The sequence below is a fragment of the Ursus americanus genome, chromosome 36, assembly GCF_024610735.1.
Source record: "Ursus americanus isolate L20-20 chromosome 36, mUrsAme1.1.p, whole genome shotgun sequence".
Classification (NCBI taxonomy): domain Eukaryota; kingdom Metazoa; phylum Chordata; class Mammalia; order Carnivora; family Ursidae; genus Ursus; species Ursus americanus.
Genome location: NC_142162.1, coordinates 10,503,016 through 10,518,926, shown reverse-complemented (window position 1 = coordinate 10,518,926; position 15,911 = coordinate 10,503,016). Strand labels below are relative to the sequence as shown.

General features: G+C 36.7%; 1 protein-coding gene across 1 annotated transcript; it reads right to left on the bottom strand.

Moving 5' to 3' along the window:
• Window positions 1-365: 365 nt before the first annotated feature.
• PIERCE2 (piercer of microtubule wall 2) lies at window positions 366-15,853 on the bottom strand. The gene is made up of 2 exons (XM_045812092.2): window positions 15,479-15,853; window positions 366-882 (listed from the first exon to the last, which is right to left on the bottom strand). The coding sequence occupies exons 1-2, from the start codon at window positions 15,494-15,496 to the stop codon at window positions 535-537; spliced, it is 366 nt and encodes a 121-aa protein (XP_045668048.1). The 5' UTR covers window positions 15,497-15,853; the 3' UTR covers window positions 366-534.
• Between the last annotated feature and the right edge of the window lie 58 nt (window positions 15,854-15,911).

Below are 15,911 nucleotides of genomic sequence, written 5' to 3'. Positions count from 1 at the left end.
AAGACACTTTTATTTCTGCGTTCCATTTGCATGGTATGGTGCCTGTCATAAGTAGGTGTTCTATAAGTATTTGCCAAATGAATGAATGAATAACAGGTCTTCTCTTCTACTAGCCTAGCAGTGGAAACTAACATTCCCCCAGGTTCTAAGCCCTTAGTTGAAATAACAGAAAACTGGGAAATTACTGGTCAGTCTTCCTTTAATTCAGTTTTTTTCTTAGTGCTCTTGTGTTCCTTTGTCTTGATAAATATACTGAGTGGACAACTGAGATCCTGAAAGCCTTTTGAAACTTTTGGAGAACATGTACTAAATAAAGCCAAGATGTATTAAAACGTGTTTACTTTTTATTCTGTTTTGAACACATTTTTATTTAAGGAGTCACTGTAATTCAGTTATCAATTCAAATGCTTTATTTCTTAAAGGTATTCTTTTAATTCAAATACTTTTATATTCCAAGTTAGGTTTTCTAGCCTTAGATTTAAAACTCATTTTTCCTGAGTATATTTTCTCTTAACTATACAAAGGAATATATTTTCATAGAGTATGTTGAAAATTAGGAAAATCAAGGGTTCTGCTTCTATCAGGTGCAGTATTGAGAGAGTTATTTTGATAAAATCCAGTAGCTCTGATATGGCTTGAAAATACTTGCTCCCTTGGAGTATAATTGCAGGGAAAAAACTGTGGCATAGGTAAAAATTCACCATAATTACATGAATTGGTTTTATACATAATCATCTTAGGTTTTGATAGTGAGGTAGCTGTATGGAGTGTCTTTGGGTCCAACATACATGAAAACACAGGATTGCCAGGGTTCACACAAGAAGGAACTTGTTCAGGTTTCACTTCTGTGCCTGAATTTGAAGCTGAAGCACATTTCTTGTCCTAAAATATAAACACATCAAATAATTCTCAATTATAAAATTTTTTGGGAAAAAAACAAAGTTAGCACCAACCCTGTCTTATACCACTGACAAAAATTAACTCAGAACTAATTAAAGACTTAAGTGTAAGACCTGAAAGCACAAAGCTCCTAGAAAAGAACACAGGGGAAAAGCTCTGTGATGTTATTCTTGGCATAGATTTTTTGGATATGACACCAAAAGTGTAAGCAACAAAAGCAAAAATAACAAGTGAGACTGCATCAAACCGAAAAGCCTCTGCACAGCAAAAGAAGTAGTCAGCAGAATGAAGACAACCTACAGAATGGGAGAAAATATTTGCAAACAATATTGATAAGGGGTTAGTATCCAAAATATACAAGGAACTCATACAATGCAATAGCAAAACATAATCTGATTAAAAATGAGCAGAGGACCTGAATACACATTTTTCTGAATAAGACTATACAGATGGTCCACCAGGAACATAAGAAGGTGTTCAACATCATTAATGATCAGAGAAATGCAAATTAAAACCACAACGAGATATCACCTCACTCCTGTTAGAATGGCTAGTGTCAAATAACAAGTGTTGGTGAAGATGTGAAGAAAAGGAAACCCTTGTGCACTGCTGGTGGGAATGCAAACTGGTGCAGCCTCTATAGAAAACAGTAGGAGATGCCTCAAAAAATTAAAATTAGTATTACCATATGATCCAGCAATCCTAGTTGTGGATATATATCCAAACAAAGTGAAATCACTATCTCAAAGGGATATCTGCACCCCCATGTTTGTTGCAGCACTATTCACAATAATAGCCAAGATATGAAAACAATCTAAGTGTCCATTAATGGAATGGATAAAGATGTAGTATACTATATTCTCATGTATACATACACACATGAATATTAATCATCCATAAAAAAGAAGGAAATCATGCCACTTCAGACAACATGGAGGACATTTATACTAAGTGAACTAAGTCAGACAAAGAATACAAGAATCTCACGTATATATGAATCTAAAATTTTTAAAAAGTCAAACTCATTGAAACAGAATAATGATGTTTTCCAGGGGATGGGGGAAATGGAGAGATGTTGGTCAATGAGTACAAACTTCCAGTTATAAGAAGAAGTTCAGGGGATCTAATGTACAGCATGATAACTATAGTTACCAATACTTTATTACATACTTGAAAGGTGCTAAGAGAGTTCTCAACACAAAAATAACTTTAATTATGTGAGGTGATGAATGTGTTAATATTATGGTAATCATTTCACAATACATACAAGAAATCATGTAATACACCCTAAACTTACACAATGTTATATGTCAATTATATCTCAATAAACCTGGAAAAACAAAACAAAACGAAAAGTTAGCACATCTACTTCACTTTTTCAGAAATTCTATTCTCTTCAGGGCAGTGGCTAGTCCTCATTAAATGACATAATATCTGTTCAAAGTAAACTTATCAAAAGTATGCATAAGATAGCTTTTAAAAATCCTGTACTGGAATCATGAGAATTTGTAAAAACATTTGTAAATCATGGAGAAAATCTGCAAGAAGTCATACTGCTGAATTCTACAGTGAGAAGAGAACAAGATAAAATTTAGGGATGATTTTAGCCTTGTGGGCATAGCCATTAAGCAAATAATTACACAACTAATAATTACAATTGTGGTAAGTGTTACGGAGGAAAAAAAATACAAGATATTTGTGGAAATTTATAGGGGGTTCTAACCTAGGTGGGGGCTAAGAAAGGCCATTCTAGTGAAGTGTCATTGAATCTAAGACCGGAAGGCCAGGAAAAGGTAGAAGTGGGAATAAAGAGAAACTCAGCATGCCCAAAGTCAAGTAAGTTAGGGTGAAAATAGCTTGAGATGAGAATAGAGGGGAAGGGGCCATATCTTGAAGGGTCTTGTTGACTCTGATAAAAATCTTGATCTTTATTGTAAAAGCATTGGAAAGCAATTGAAGTGTTCTAAGGAGATGCATGTCATTAAGTAACAAGTTTTAGTATGATCACTTTAACTGCTGTCAGGGCCTTGAATGGATGTAGAAAGGAGCTACAGCTGTCCAAGTGATGACAATGATCTGTAGTAGGGTGGTAGTATAGAGAGGGAGATAAGTAAACAAATTTGAAATATATTTTGGAAGTAGAATTCACAGGTTCTGGTGATTGAATGTGGGTGATGATGAAGAGGGACAGATCAAGGATGACTACTAGGTTTCTGGACAAACACTTGGGTAGCTGGTGGTGCCATTTACTATAATTTTTAATATATAAATTAAATATGTGTGTATATACATATAATTTAATAAATACTTAAATACAAATCATTTAGCTGTTTGGGGATGCAAGGGAGCAAGACATTAAAAAGAATGGATGCAAAAGTGCACATAGCTTTCTAGCACATGCATATAATATGCTTTATCCTTAGTAAAGTTAAGTCTATTAAAAATATCAAACTTCATTAATGAAGATGAAATAATTCAAGTGGAACAGACTATATAAACTTAATTTATCATTCATTCATTGATTCAGTAAATACTTATTGAGTGCCTACTGTATGCTACACAATGTTAGATGTTGGAAATGCAGTGATAATACAAAATTCCTAAGGCTTACAATTTATTATATGGAAGACATATACAGGAAACCAACTCAGTAAATGATGTTGGGAAACTAGTTAGCTGTTTTCAAAAATATATATCTTCACCTTCAAATATTATCAAAATAAACTTCAGATGAATTAAATACACAGTGATTAAAAATCACATTATAGAAAAACCAGAAACCTAGGAGAAAGGTATTTTTAACCCTCTGAGAAAGGAGGATATTAAAAATTTAGAAGCGACAAAAGAAATTATAGAGGAAAGGGTTGAGGTATTTAACTGTCCAATCTATACCTGAAAATACAGTTAACCAAATTAAAAAATAAACTACAGACTGGGAACATTAACAGCACTTTGTATTGACAATTGTCAAGTAAATTAATGTAACCCCATTTAAAAAAATTAATGAAATGTATGAAGAACTAAAAACTGCTCATGATTTTGAATCCTGAAAATCTAGTTTTTATGTCTATCCTAAGAAACTTAATTGTAGAAAAAATTCAATCTACAACATTCCTTATAAAAGAACTGAAACGTACTTGTTAAATGGATGTTAATTTTGATTATATTGTTTATGCCAAATAAATAAAGTACTTGAAAATAGTTTCATAGATAGTTAAGTTTCTTCCTCAGTTTACATTGGTGAAGATGAATATTAACCCTGCCCTGGCTTAATTCTCTCAGTATAATTCCAACCTGATGGGATTGCCTAAGTTCTGTTACTACAGATTTTTTTTTTGTTTAATAACCTTCATTTTGAGCCTGTATTAGATAGCTTAATTTTTTCTGATAGATTTGCAGCGGTTAATCCTTTATAAACTCAATTTTGCTTGTGTTTCTAGTTGGGAAAATCATAAATATATATAAGAACCATAAGTAAGAACATAAATATATCATCTTATATCTACTCATGTTTTAAATGTACTTGTGCCTGGTTATAATCTTGAAAAATAAGAAGGTGCTACAAATTGAAATGAACCTGAGCTAAAATGTTTTCCCCATAATAACATCCCTAAAAGCTACCTTTTCATTTAACAGTACTATAAAACCACATTCAATCAATTCTTCAGTCAACTATTAATGTGCTACTTAAACAGTATCTTTAATAAACTTTTTGAAAGTATTTTTCTGTGATTAAGGGATTTAAAAATCTGAATCAAGTGTAGTGAAAAGAGCACTGACGTTATAAGACCCAGGTTGTAGTCTCCTCGACTTGACGGGAATGTGAGAATTTGGGTAAGTCTGATTCTCTACAGTTTTCTGTTTGTAAAATAAGGGAGTCTGAATTATTTGTTATTTTAGATATCATCTAGTGACTCCATTTATTCCATAGAAATTATAAAGTTTTGTAAAATGAAGTGGTATCATAGAGTAGAACATTATGTTCTCACGCTTTGCCCTAATGATAATCATCAGGCAAAGTAACTTTTCAGAAGAGCTTCTTTCAATAATTTTAAGAAATCTTTTGGATCTTCTTGAAAACCCAGTCCAAGAGTGCTTGATCTGCTGGTGTATTTGCATAAGGGGAAAAAGCCTTTTTCTTATTGTGTATTACCCTATTTCAAACATAGGTGCTACATATTAGATTGCTGGTCTTTTTTTCCTCAAGTTTTCCATGTTAACTATCCATTTCTTTAAAGATTGACTTTTTATTGACAAAAGTTTGAGGTGGTTAGTTATTGTTCTATTGTCTTGGTATCTTCAGCTGAGAGCTTTAATCTTTGGCCTCAGAAAAACTTCATTGGTCAGTTCTTGGGAATTAGACCATTATTTTGTGAATATTTATCTTGCTAGAACGTCCAGCTACCACTGTCCCAGCCACCTTTAAGGCCCATTTCATTTCTTTTACTTTGCTAATCAGAAACAAAATCTTAGTAGTGCTTTACTACCTACCAATAACCCTGAGAAGTTATCTGAAACTAGACATCCTTTATCCATAGTAGTGTAGGGCCAAGATTCTGCATTTCTAACAAAGTCCCAGGTGATGCTCAAGCTGCTGATCCTTACATGACGTTGTGAGTACTGGGCTACACACACTTGTTAGGAAAGATGTGGCTAAGCCATGGTCAGGAATTAAACAGGCCTCTGGGAGACAGGCCTCTGGGGAGAGAGAGGGCCATCATCACAGCTGCATGGCTTATACAAGAACATGTCAAGCAGACTGATTGGGAAATCTTGTTGGTATTTGTGTATCTTCTCCTGTAAGAGTTGTAAAAAGCACCTATTAGGTATCACCAGTCCTGTGTTCTGATATTGGCACTAATAACTATTTGACTTTGATGAAATTATTTTACAAGGATATAAATATAAAATCTGCCTATAAATATATAATAAAGAATATGGATTAGATGGTTTTGTTTCCTAATCTGAGGACTCAGATAGCAGGACCTTCCAAATGTAGCAATAGCAACTGTTAAAAAACAAAATGCAACGAAGTAAATTTGAAGATCTAATTGGCTTTATTAAGTGATTCACGAATCAGGCAGCATCCCATCCAGGAAATGGAGGGTAGCTTGGAGGAGTGGTGCGAAATGGAAGGTTTTCATAGGAAGGATAAGTTACTAGCAAGAGAAAAGATTGTTTCAGGGATTAAGGTGCAAGATAGCAGAGGAGTAGAGAGTCTGGTCCCAGGAATTCAGCTAGATAGCTATCAAATCATTCCGAACACCTGCGAACTCAACTGGAGATCTAAGAAAAGAATTGCTGCAACTCTACAAACAGAAAAGCAACCACTTTCTGCAAGGTAGGAGGTGCGGAGAAGTGAATCTGAGGTGATATATTGGAAGCTAAACAGTGGGGGGGGGAGGGGCAGGCTACTGGAAAGTGATATAGCAGCAGAGTGGAACTTTTAGAAGTCTGGTCTGTTGAGGGACATCCTTGCCTTACTCAAGTGAGGAAGTGGGATGGAATCCTAGGTGAGACAGTGTGATCTTAGGATCCCCGGGGTCACAGAAAGAACGAGGGTGCCTGAATGTGGCAGAGTTCACAGGCATTGGAGTGGAGAAGGCAGCTGCAATCAGTGAGCCCAAGAGTGGGCTCAAGATTGCCATAAACCATGAACTGCGGCACAGTCGGACAACTGCTCTCTGAACAGGGCTCCAGCAAGTGGTAGAACCATGGTGAGACTCCCCACCCTTCCAGTGCAGGTGCACACTGTGGGAGTCTGCAGGGTTTGGAGACTCGAAACAGAGTCATATGCCTGAGATAGAAACTCTTGGTCACAGGCTGGGTGAACACAGAGTACAGACGGAGACCAGGGAGACAGGAGTGATTGACTGCTTCTTCCTGAAGGTGCACTGAGGAGTGGGGCCCTGAGCTTCCAGTTACAGGCTGGAGATTGGGAGGCCACCATTTTCATTCTCATCCTCTAAAGTGGCAGGGAAAGCCTTCAGGGAAAAAAAGACACGTAGAGCAAACTGGAGCAGATTACTTAGCCTGGCCCCCTGGCTAAATGCAATTCCACCCAGGGCAAATACACCTGAGAACTGGAGCAAAAAGATCAGCAAGAACGTTCAGCTAAGTTTACCAATCACAGAGAACTGAAAACCTCCAGCACTAGGGAAAATAGTATATAGAATTCATTGTTTTCTTCTCATGATTCTTTAGTTTTTCAATTTTGATTTTGTTCTCTTTCCTTCTCAAGCAACTTCTTATTTTATCAACTTTTTAAAAGTCTTTTAATTTTCATTTTTTATAGTTACATTCTACCCTTTCATTGTATTTTATACATATATATGTTTTAATTTATTTAATTTAATATATATTATATATATAAGATATATATTATATATAAGATATATATTATATATATAATGATATATATTATATATATAATTTAATTTATTTAATTTAATATATATTATATATAAAAAATATATAAAATATATATATTTATATATATATATAAAGTTTTTCTTTCTTTACAATTTTGGGATGCAGTTTTTTCTAACTTACAGACCAAAATACACCCAGAATCATGTATTGCTCTGTTCTCTTCGCCTGTCTGATCATATTCTCTCATTTTTCTCTTTTTTTAAAACAGTCCTTTTTTATTTTTATCTCTACAGTTACATTCTATCCTTTCAATGTAATATATATATATATAATGGAGGATCTAACTACTAGGATAAATGAGGCAGAAGAGAGAACTAGTGATGTAGAAGACAAAATGATGGAGAATAAAGAAGCTGAGAAAAAGAGAGATAAACAACTACTGGATCATGAGGGGAGAATTTGAGAGATATGTGATACCATAAAGCAAAATAGTATTAGAATAATTGGGATCCCAGAAGAGGAGGAAAGAGAGAGTGAGGGGCAGAAGGTATAATGGAGCAAATTATAGCTGAGAACTTCCTTAATCTGGGGAAGTAAACAGGCATTCAAGTCCGGAGGCACAGAGAACCCCTCAAAATCAATAAAAATAGGTCAACACCCCAATATATAGTAATGAAACTTGCAAATCTCAGAGACAAAGAGAAAGCAGCTCAGGATAAGAGGTCCTTTACCTAAAAGGATAGAAACATTAGACTGGCAGCAGACCTAGCCACAGAGACCCGGCAGGCCAGAAAGGACTGGCATGATATATTCAGGGTGCTAAATGAGAAAAATATGCAGCCAAGAATACTTTATCAAGCTAGGATATCATTCAAAATAGGAGAGATAAAAAGCTTCCAGGACAAATAGAAGATAAAAGAATTTGTGATCACTAAACCAGCCCTGAAAGAAATATTAAAGGGTATCCTTTAAACGAAGATATAGCCCAAAAGTAACACAGATGACAAAGGAACAGAGACAATATACTGAAATAGTTTACAGGTAATACAATGGCACTAAATTCATATCTTTCAATAGTTACTCTGAATATAAATGGGCTAAATGCTCCAATCAAAAGACACAGGGCATCAGATTGGATAAAAAAGCAAGACCTATAGATATGCTGTCAGCAAGACACTCATTTTAGACCCAGAGACACTTCCAGATTGAAAAGGAGGGCATGGAAAACCATTTATCATACTAATAGACATCAAAAGAGAACTGAGATAGCAATCCTTATATACTTATATCAGACAAATTAGATTTTAAACCAAAGACTATAGTAAGAGATGAGAAAGGACACTATATCATAATTAAAGGGTCTATCCAACAAGAACATCTAACAGTTGTAAATATTTATGCCTCTAACATTGAAGCAGCCAATTGTATAAACCCATTAATAACAAAATTAAAGAAACACACTGAATACAATAATAGTAGGGGACTTTAACACCCCACTCACTGCAATGGACAGATCTAAGTAGAAGAACAACAAGGAAACAAGGGCTTTGAATGACACAGTGAACCAGATGGATTTCACAGATATATTAAGAGCATTTCACCCAAAAGGAACAGAATAGACATTCTTCTTGAGTGCACATGGAACATTCTCCAGAATAAATCACATAGTGGGTCACAAATCCGGTCTCAACCAGTAATAAAAGATTGGACTCATTCCCTCCATATTTTCAGACCACAATGCTCTGAAACTTGAACTCAATCACAAAAGGAAATTTGGAAGAACTCAAATACATGGAGGTTAAAGAGCATCCTACTAAAGAATGAATGGGTCAACCAGAAACTTAAAGAAAAATTAAAAAATTCATAGAAACAAATGAAAATGAAAACACAACTGTTCAAAACCTTTGGGATGCAGCAAAGGCAGTCCTAAGAGAGAAGTATATAGCAATACAAGCCTTTCTCAAGAAACAAAAAAGGTCTCAAATACATAACCTAACCTTACACCTAAAAGAGCTGGAGAAAGAAGAGCAAATAAAGCCAAAATGCAGCAGGAGAAGAGAATTAATAGAGCAGAAATCACTGACATAGAAACCAAAAGAACAGTAGAACAGATCAATGAAACTAGGAGCTGGTTCTTTGAAAAAATTAATAAAATTGATAAACCCCTGGCCAGACTTATCAAAATGAAAAGAGAAAGGACCAAAATAAATAAAATCTTGAAAGAAGGAGGAGATATCACAACCAAAGAAATAAAAACAACATATGTTCTATATGTTCTATATCATATAATAACTATATGCCAACGAATTAGGCTATCTGGAAGAAATGGATGCATTCCTAGAGACGTAGAAACTACCAAAACGGAAACAGGAAGAAACAGAAAACCTGAACAGAGCCATAACCAGCAAGGACATTGAAGCAGTAATAAAAAATCTCCTAAAAAACAAGAGTCCAGGGCTGGATGGCTTCCCAGGGAAATTCTATCAAACATTTAGAGAAGCATTAATACTTATTCTTTTGAAGGTATTTCAAAAAAATAGAAATGGAAGGAAAACACTGAGACTCATTCTATGAGGCCAGCTTTACCTTGATCCCAGAACCAGACAAAGACTCCACCAAAAAGGAGAATTACAGACCAATATCCCTGATGAGCATGGATGCCAAAATTCTCACAAAGATACTAGCCAATAGGATCCAACAGTGCATTAAAAGGATTACTCACCATGACCAAGTGGGATTTATTCCTGGCCAGCAAGGTTGGTTCAATATCCCCAAATCAATCAATGTGATACACTACATTAATAAAAGAAAGGACAAGAGCCATATGATTCTCTCAATAGATGCAGAAAAAGCATTTGACAAAGTACAGCATTCTTTCTTGATTAAAACTCTTCACAGTGTAGGGATAGAGGGAACATATCTCAATATCATAAAAGCCATATATGAAAAGCCCACAGCGAATATCACTCTCAATGGGGAAAAACTGACAGCTTTTCTCCTAAGGTCAGGAACACAGCAGGGATGTCCACTCTTACACTGTTGCTCAACACAGGACTAGAAGTTCTAGCCTCAGTAATCAGACAGCAAAAAGAAATAAAAGGCATCTGAATTGGCAAAGAAAAGTCAAACTCTCACTCTACACAGATGACATGATACTCTATGTGGAAAACCCAAAAGATTCCATCCCAAAATTGCTAGAACTCATACAGGAATTCAGCAACATGGCAGGATATAAAATCAATGCACAGAAATCAGCTGCATTTCTACACACTAACAATGAGACAGAAGAAAGAGAAATTAAGGAGTCGATCCTATTTAGAATTGCACTAAAAACCGTAAGATACCTAGGAATAAACCTAACCAAAGAGGCAAAGGATCTGTAATCAAAAAACTGTAAACACTCATGAAATAATTTGAGGAAGACACAAAGAAATGGAAAAACATTCCATGCTCATGGATTGGAAGAATAAATATTGTTAAAATGTCTATGCTACCTAAAACATCTACACATTCAGTGTAATCCCTGCCAAAATACCATCAACTTTTTTCACAGAGCTGGAACAAATAATCCATCCTACAATTTGTAGGAGCCAGAAAGGACCCCAAATAGCCAAAGGAATGTTGAAAAAGAAAACCAAAGCTGGTGTCATCACAATTCCGGGCTTCAAGCTCTATTACAAAGCTGTAATCATCAAGACAGCATGGTACTGGCACAAAAACAGACACACAGATCAATGGAACAGAATAGAGAACCCAGAAATGGACCCAAAACTATATGGTCAACTAATCTTCGACAAAGCAGGAAAGAATATCCAAAGGAAAAAAGACAGTCTCTTCAACAACTGGTGTTGGGAAAACTGGACAGCCACATGCAGAAGAACGAAACCAGGCAATTTTCTTACACCATACACAAAAAAAGACTCAAAATGGATGAAAGACCTAAAGGTGAGATAGGAAGCCATCAAAATCTTAGAGGAGGACATGGTCAGCAACCCCTGTGACCTTGGCCACAGCAACTTCTTGCTAGATATGTCTCCAAAGGCAAAGGAAAAAAGGCAAAAATGAACTATTGGGACTTCATCAAGATAAAAAGCTTTTGCACAGCAAAGGAAACAGTTGACAAAACCAAAAGACAACCAACAAGATGGGAGAAGATATTTGCAAATGTCTTCCCAGATAAAGGGCTAATATCCAAAATCTATTAAAAAGCGTATCAAACTCAACACCTGAAGAACAAATAATCCAATTAAGAAATGGGCAGAAGACATGAACAGACAGTTCTCCAAAGAAGACATGCAAATGGCCAACAGACACATGAAAAAATGCTCCACATCACTTGGCATCAGGGAAATATAAATCAAAACGACAATGAGATACCACCTCACATGGGTCAGAATGGCTAAACTTAACAAGTCAGGAAACGACACATGTTGGTGAGGATGTGGAGAAAGGGGAACCCTCTTAAGCTGGTGGTGGAATGCAAGCTGTTGCAGCCACTCTGGAAAACAGTATGGAGGTTCTTCAAAAAGTTTAAAATACAGCTATCCTACCACCCAGGAATTGCACTACTAGGTATTTACCTGAGAGATACTAATGCAGTGATCCGAAGGGGTACCTGCACCCCAATGTTTATAGCAGCAATGTCCACCATAGCCAAACTATGGATAAAGAAGATGTGTTTTACACACACACACACACACACACACACACACACACGAATACCACTCAGCCATCAAAGAGAATGACATTTTGCCATTTGCAATGACGAGGGTAGAACTAAAGGGTATTATGTTAAACGAAATAAGCCAGACAAAGAAAGACAATTATCATATGATCTCACTCATATGTGAAATTTAAGAAACAAAACAGAGGATCATAGGGGAAGGGAGGGAAATATAAAACAAGATGAAATCAGAGACAGGGAGAAACCGTAAGAGACTCTTAATCATAGGAAACTGAGGTTTGCTCGAGTGGAGTGTGGGGGCAGGGTAACTGTTTGATGGACATTAAGGATAGCATGTGATATAATGGACACTGGGTATTACAGAAGATTGATGAATCTCTGAATTCTACCTCTGAAGCTAAGTACATTATATGTTAATTAATTGAATTTAAATTTAAAAGATATTAACAAACAAAAAGAGACACATAGGTCAATGGAACAGAATAGAGAACCCAGAAATGGACACTCAGGTCTATGCTCAACTAATCTTCGACAAAACAGGAAAGAATATCCAATGGAATTCCCCCTTGGGGGAGGGACTGAGGTTCTTTTTTGTTTTATTTTAGTTATTTGACAGAAAGCAGCACAAGCTGGGGGAGCAGCAGAGGGAGGGGGAAAAGCAAGCTCTCCATTCAGCGTTGAGCCGATGCGGGGCTGGATCCCAGAACCCTGGGATCATGACCTGAGCCACCCAGGGGAGCCAAGGACAGAGGTTCTTATCAAGCAGATCCTCTGGTTTTCCTCTGGGAGAGGGCGAGGGCAGGCCCAGGTAACAGAACACCTGATTGGTGCTAGCTAACTAGAAAATTCCAGATTGATTGGCTTAAAATTCCACTTCTGGAGAGGTTGAAAGTCCAATTAAATCTTCCTTTGCTGTCCTGGGGTCAAGTGACTCCACCTAGGCCCCTGTTTTTCTTTTTAACAGAACTTAGTGATTTTGTTAATCAAAAAGCATAAAGGGATATGTAGATCTACTCATAATAGGGTCCCTCATTTGTGATAAGAAGCTCTTAATAAGTGTGTTCTGTGGTGTCCAAATAGGCAAAAAAAATTGGTAGTTAAAAAATACAACAAAAAAATTTGGCAGTACTTAAAAAATTTGGAATACTTAAGATCTAAATCCTTCCAGATTAGAAGTTGCATTATTATATCTAAATAACTTCATGGTGGTCGGCAGGGTATTGTAACTGATCTTTTAAGGTTGCAGTAAATAGAAGATTGTTTACATGTATTAAAGTGCCTTTTCTTTGAAGATTCTAGAGTAGATTCTTGTGATTCATGAAGCTGAGACCCTTTATGAATTCTAAATCTTTAATACTAGTAAAATCTCAATTTCTTCCACTCTAGAATGAAGATAAGAATGTTTACAGAGCTGCATGTCAGAGTTAAGTGAGGATAAAACCTTTCTGAGTTTCAAATTTGGGTTGGATTAGTTAGGTTCCTCTTTAGCATAACTGAGCTCATCCTGAATTCCTGGGTTATTCTACTAAATATTTTAGCCAAGTTAAGTTTCTCAAGGTCAGGAACCTAATTTGTTTTGAAGGCTGAGCTCAATTCTCTAAATATGAAGTAGTTAATCCACTTTCTTTTCCTTTGTTCAGATTTGAATCATTATCAGTAGAGTACTGGAGGAGTAGCACCAGGCAGGAACTGTGACCTAGGTTCCAGTCCCTTACCATGATTTCACCTCTGGCCATCATCTGTAAGTTGGTAAAAACACAGCAAGACAAGCAAAAAACCTGCCATAATTCTTGTGGTTTTGGAGATAAAATGAAAGAAAACTGGACGTAAGTGATAAATTGCTATATACATGGAATTCGTTTTTACCATTTTCTTTCAGGTTTACCTCAGTGCATATGGATGATGTTCCAGAATTCCGTTCTGAAGTTTACAGGTTAATAACACTACATTAATACAGCAGTTTACTAATACTTCATAATCTTCTAGGAAGCTGGCACAGCTGGGAGTAGAACTCATCAGATCTTGCAGCTGCTTCTTTGCGACACTGCCAATTAATTTGTTTTCAATATCAAGAGCACAGACACTGAAACAGCAAGTCACCAGAATCCTATGGTATCTCACCAAGTCAGGTTTTCTCAAAATGTCCAGGTTTCTGGAGTACAGGGAAAGCTGCTTAGGTGGAAGGTGGCTGCCCTGTGACTTGTACTACAAAGTACCAACCCTAACTTACTTTATGGATACCCAGTCAGGTTGCCCAGAGCAACCTCAGTCACAGAGGACTCTCTTTCATCAAATCATCTTCTTCTACCTTCTGGTCATCTTTGGCCCAAAATGTAATACAGTAAACCATATCTAGTCAAAACAGAAGACAAATTAGCTGATAAACTTTGTTGGCATAATTTGTACCACACAATCAGGAAATATTAAGGTCTACCTGAATCATTTTGACTTCCAGGATAATTCACAAATGTTTACAGACCTAGAAACAAAATACGCATTTGCTTTTACTTCATGTCATAGGTCACTACAGTTTTCTTATTTGGGTTTCACCCTCTTCAAATCTGATATGCTTAAGATGCGGAGTTCAAATTAGATACAATTAAAAACAAAACAGCCTTACAGAAAGAATAATAAAAGGATTATTTTAAATGCTCTGCCAGGTTACACATAGGATCAGCAAATATTTACTTAAGGATAAAAAGGTTAATTAAAATTGCAAATGATTCTTCTAAAATTGACGGTCTTAAAAAACTAGACTGTGAAAGTGCCTTGAAAAGAATAAAAATCTACAAAGAAATGGTATTAGCTCTCCCACTAATGTAATTTTCAGGCTCCCCTGGAATTACAGAAAGCCAAGCCACTGTCACTTTTCAAACTTCTTCCTTATAAACACATACACATTTTAAAAAAAATAAATAAGAACAAGCCATTGAGATAATAAAAATGCTCTATGGAAGCTCTAATTTTAAAATTAAAAATCGTTTTTTCTTTTTTTGATGTTGTGTCACAGGTGATGTTAACTATAGCAACACCAAGAGCAAACAAAAAACCCTCCAAAAATCTAATTTTGAGGCACCTTTTTGTTTCTGCTCAGGCACATCATTCTCCTTGTTAATGCTTTCCTTATTTATCTATTTTTTTTTTGCCACAATTGGGGGACAGAACCTTAAGTTTAACTTTCTACGTTTCCACCAAAAGTGAATACAAGTGCACCATATTCTTTTTTTTTTCTCTATCCTTTTTGAACAAGGCACAGTGTAGAAAACGTAAGATTAACAAGGTACGTTTTTTTCTCATTTAAAGCCATCACCGCAGTTGCACACCATCCCCAATCATTTTATACTTTCAGAGGCAATTCTGGCTCAAGGCGATGCACATTTACATCTGTGTAGCCCAGTGGTTGCCTAGAAAGATGTTTCTTGGGGGTGGGGGGTGGGGAGAGTGGCGGTGCGGGGTGCCCCAAATTTATAGCAAGGAAAACCAACTGTCAAAAACATTCAGCCCTCTAGAGCCCAAACCCACCCAGTCGTACTCGGTCATTCTCGGTATCTTCTTTATTTTTTTCGGCAAACGCAGTCTTCCCCGGCAGCGGATGGCAAGAAGACCAGCGAGCGCACAGGGGAGAAGCCTTACAACATCCAATGAAAGCCGCAAAGAGAACGTGAACCTTCCGCTAGATCAATAGCTATCAACTAATCCGCCTAATCCAGGGAGCTGCCCTTGGGGTGAAACCGCGAATCCTTTAGAGTGGTTGTAGCAGCCCGTCTCCATAGCAACTGGCCGCGGAGCTTCTCTAGCGCCGGGGCCCGGATGTTGTGGGGATCGCTGCCGCCCCGCCTAGCTTCCTGCAGCCGAGCCGGGGCGGGCTTTGCTCCTCTTCGGGAGTCGTAGTTCTTTCCTCTTCCTGTGCCCGACATGAGGAGCGGGAGGGACTACGAGTCCCGGCATGCGCTGC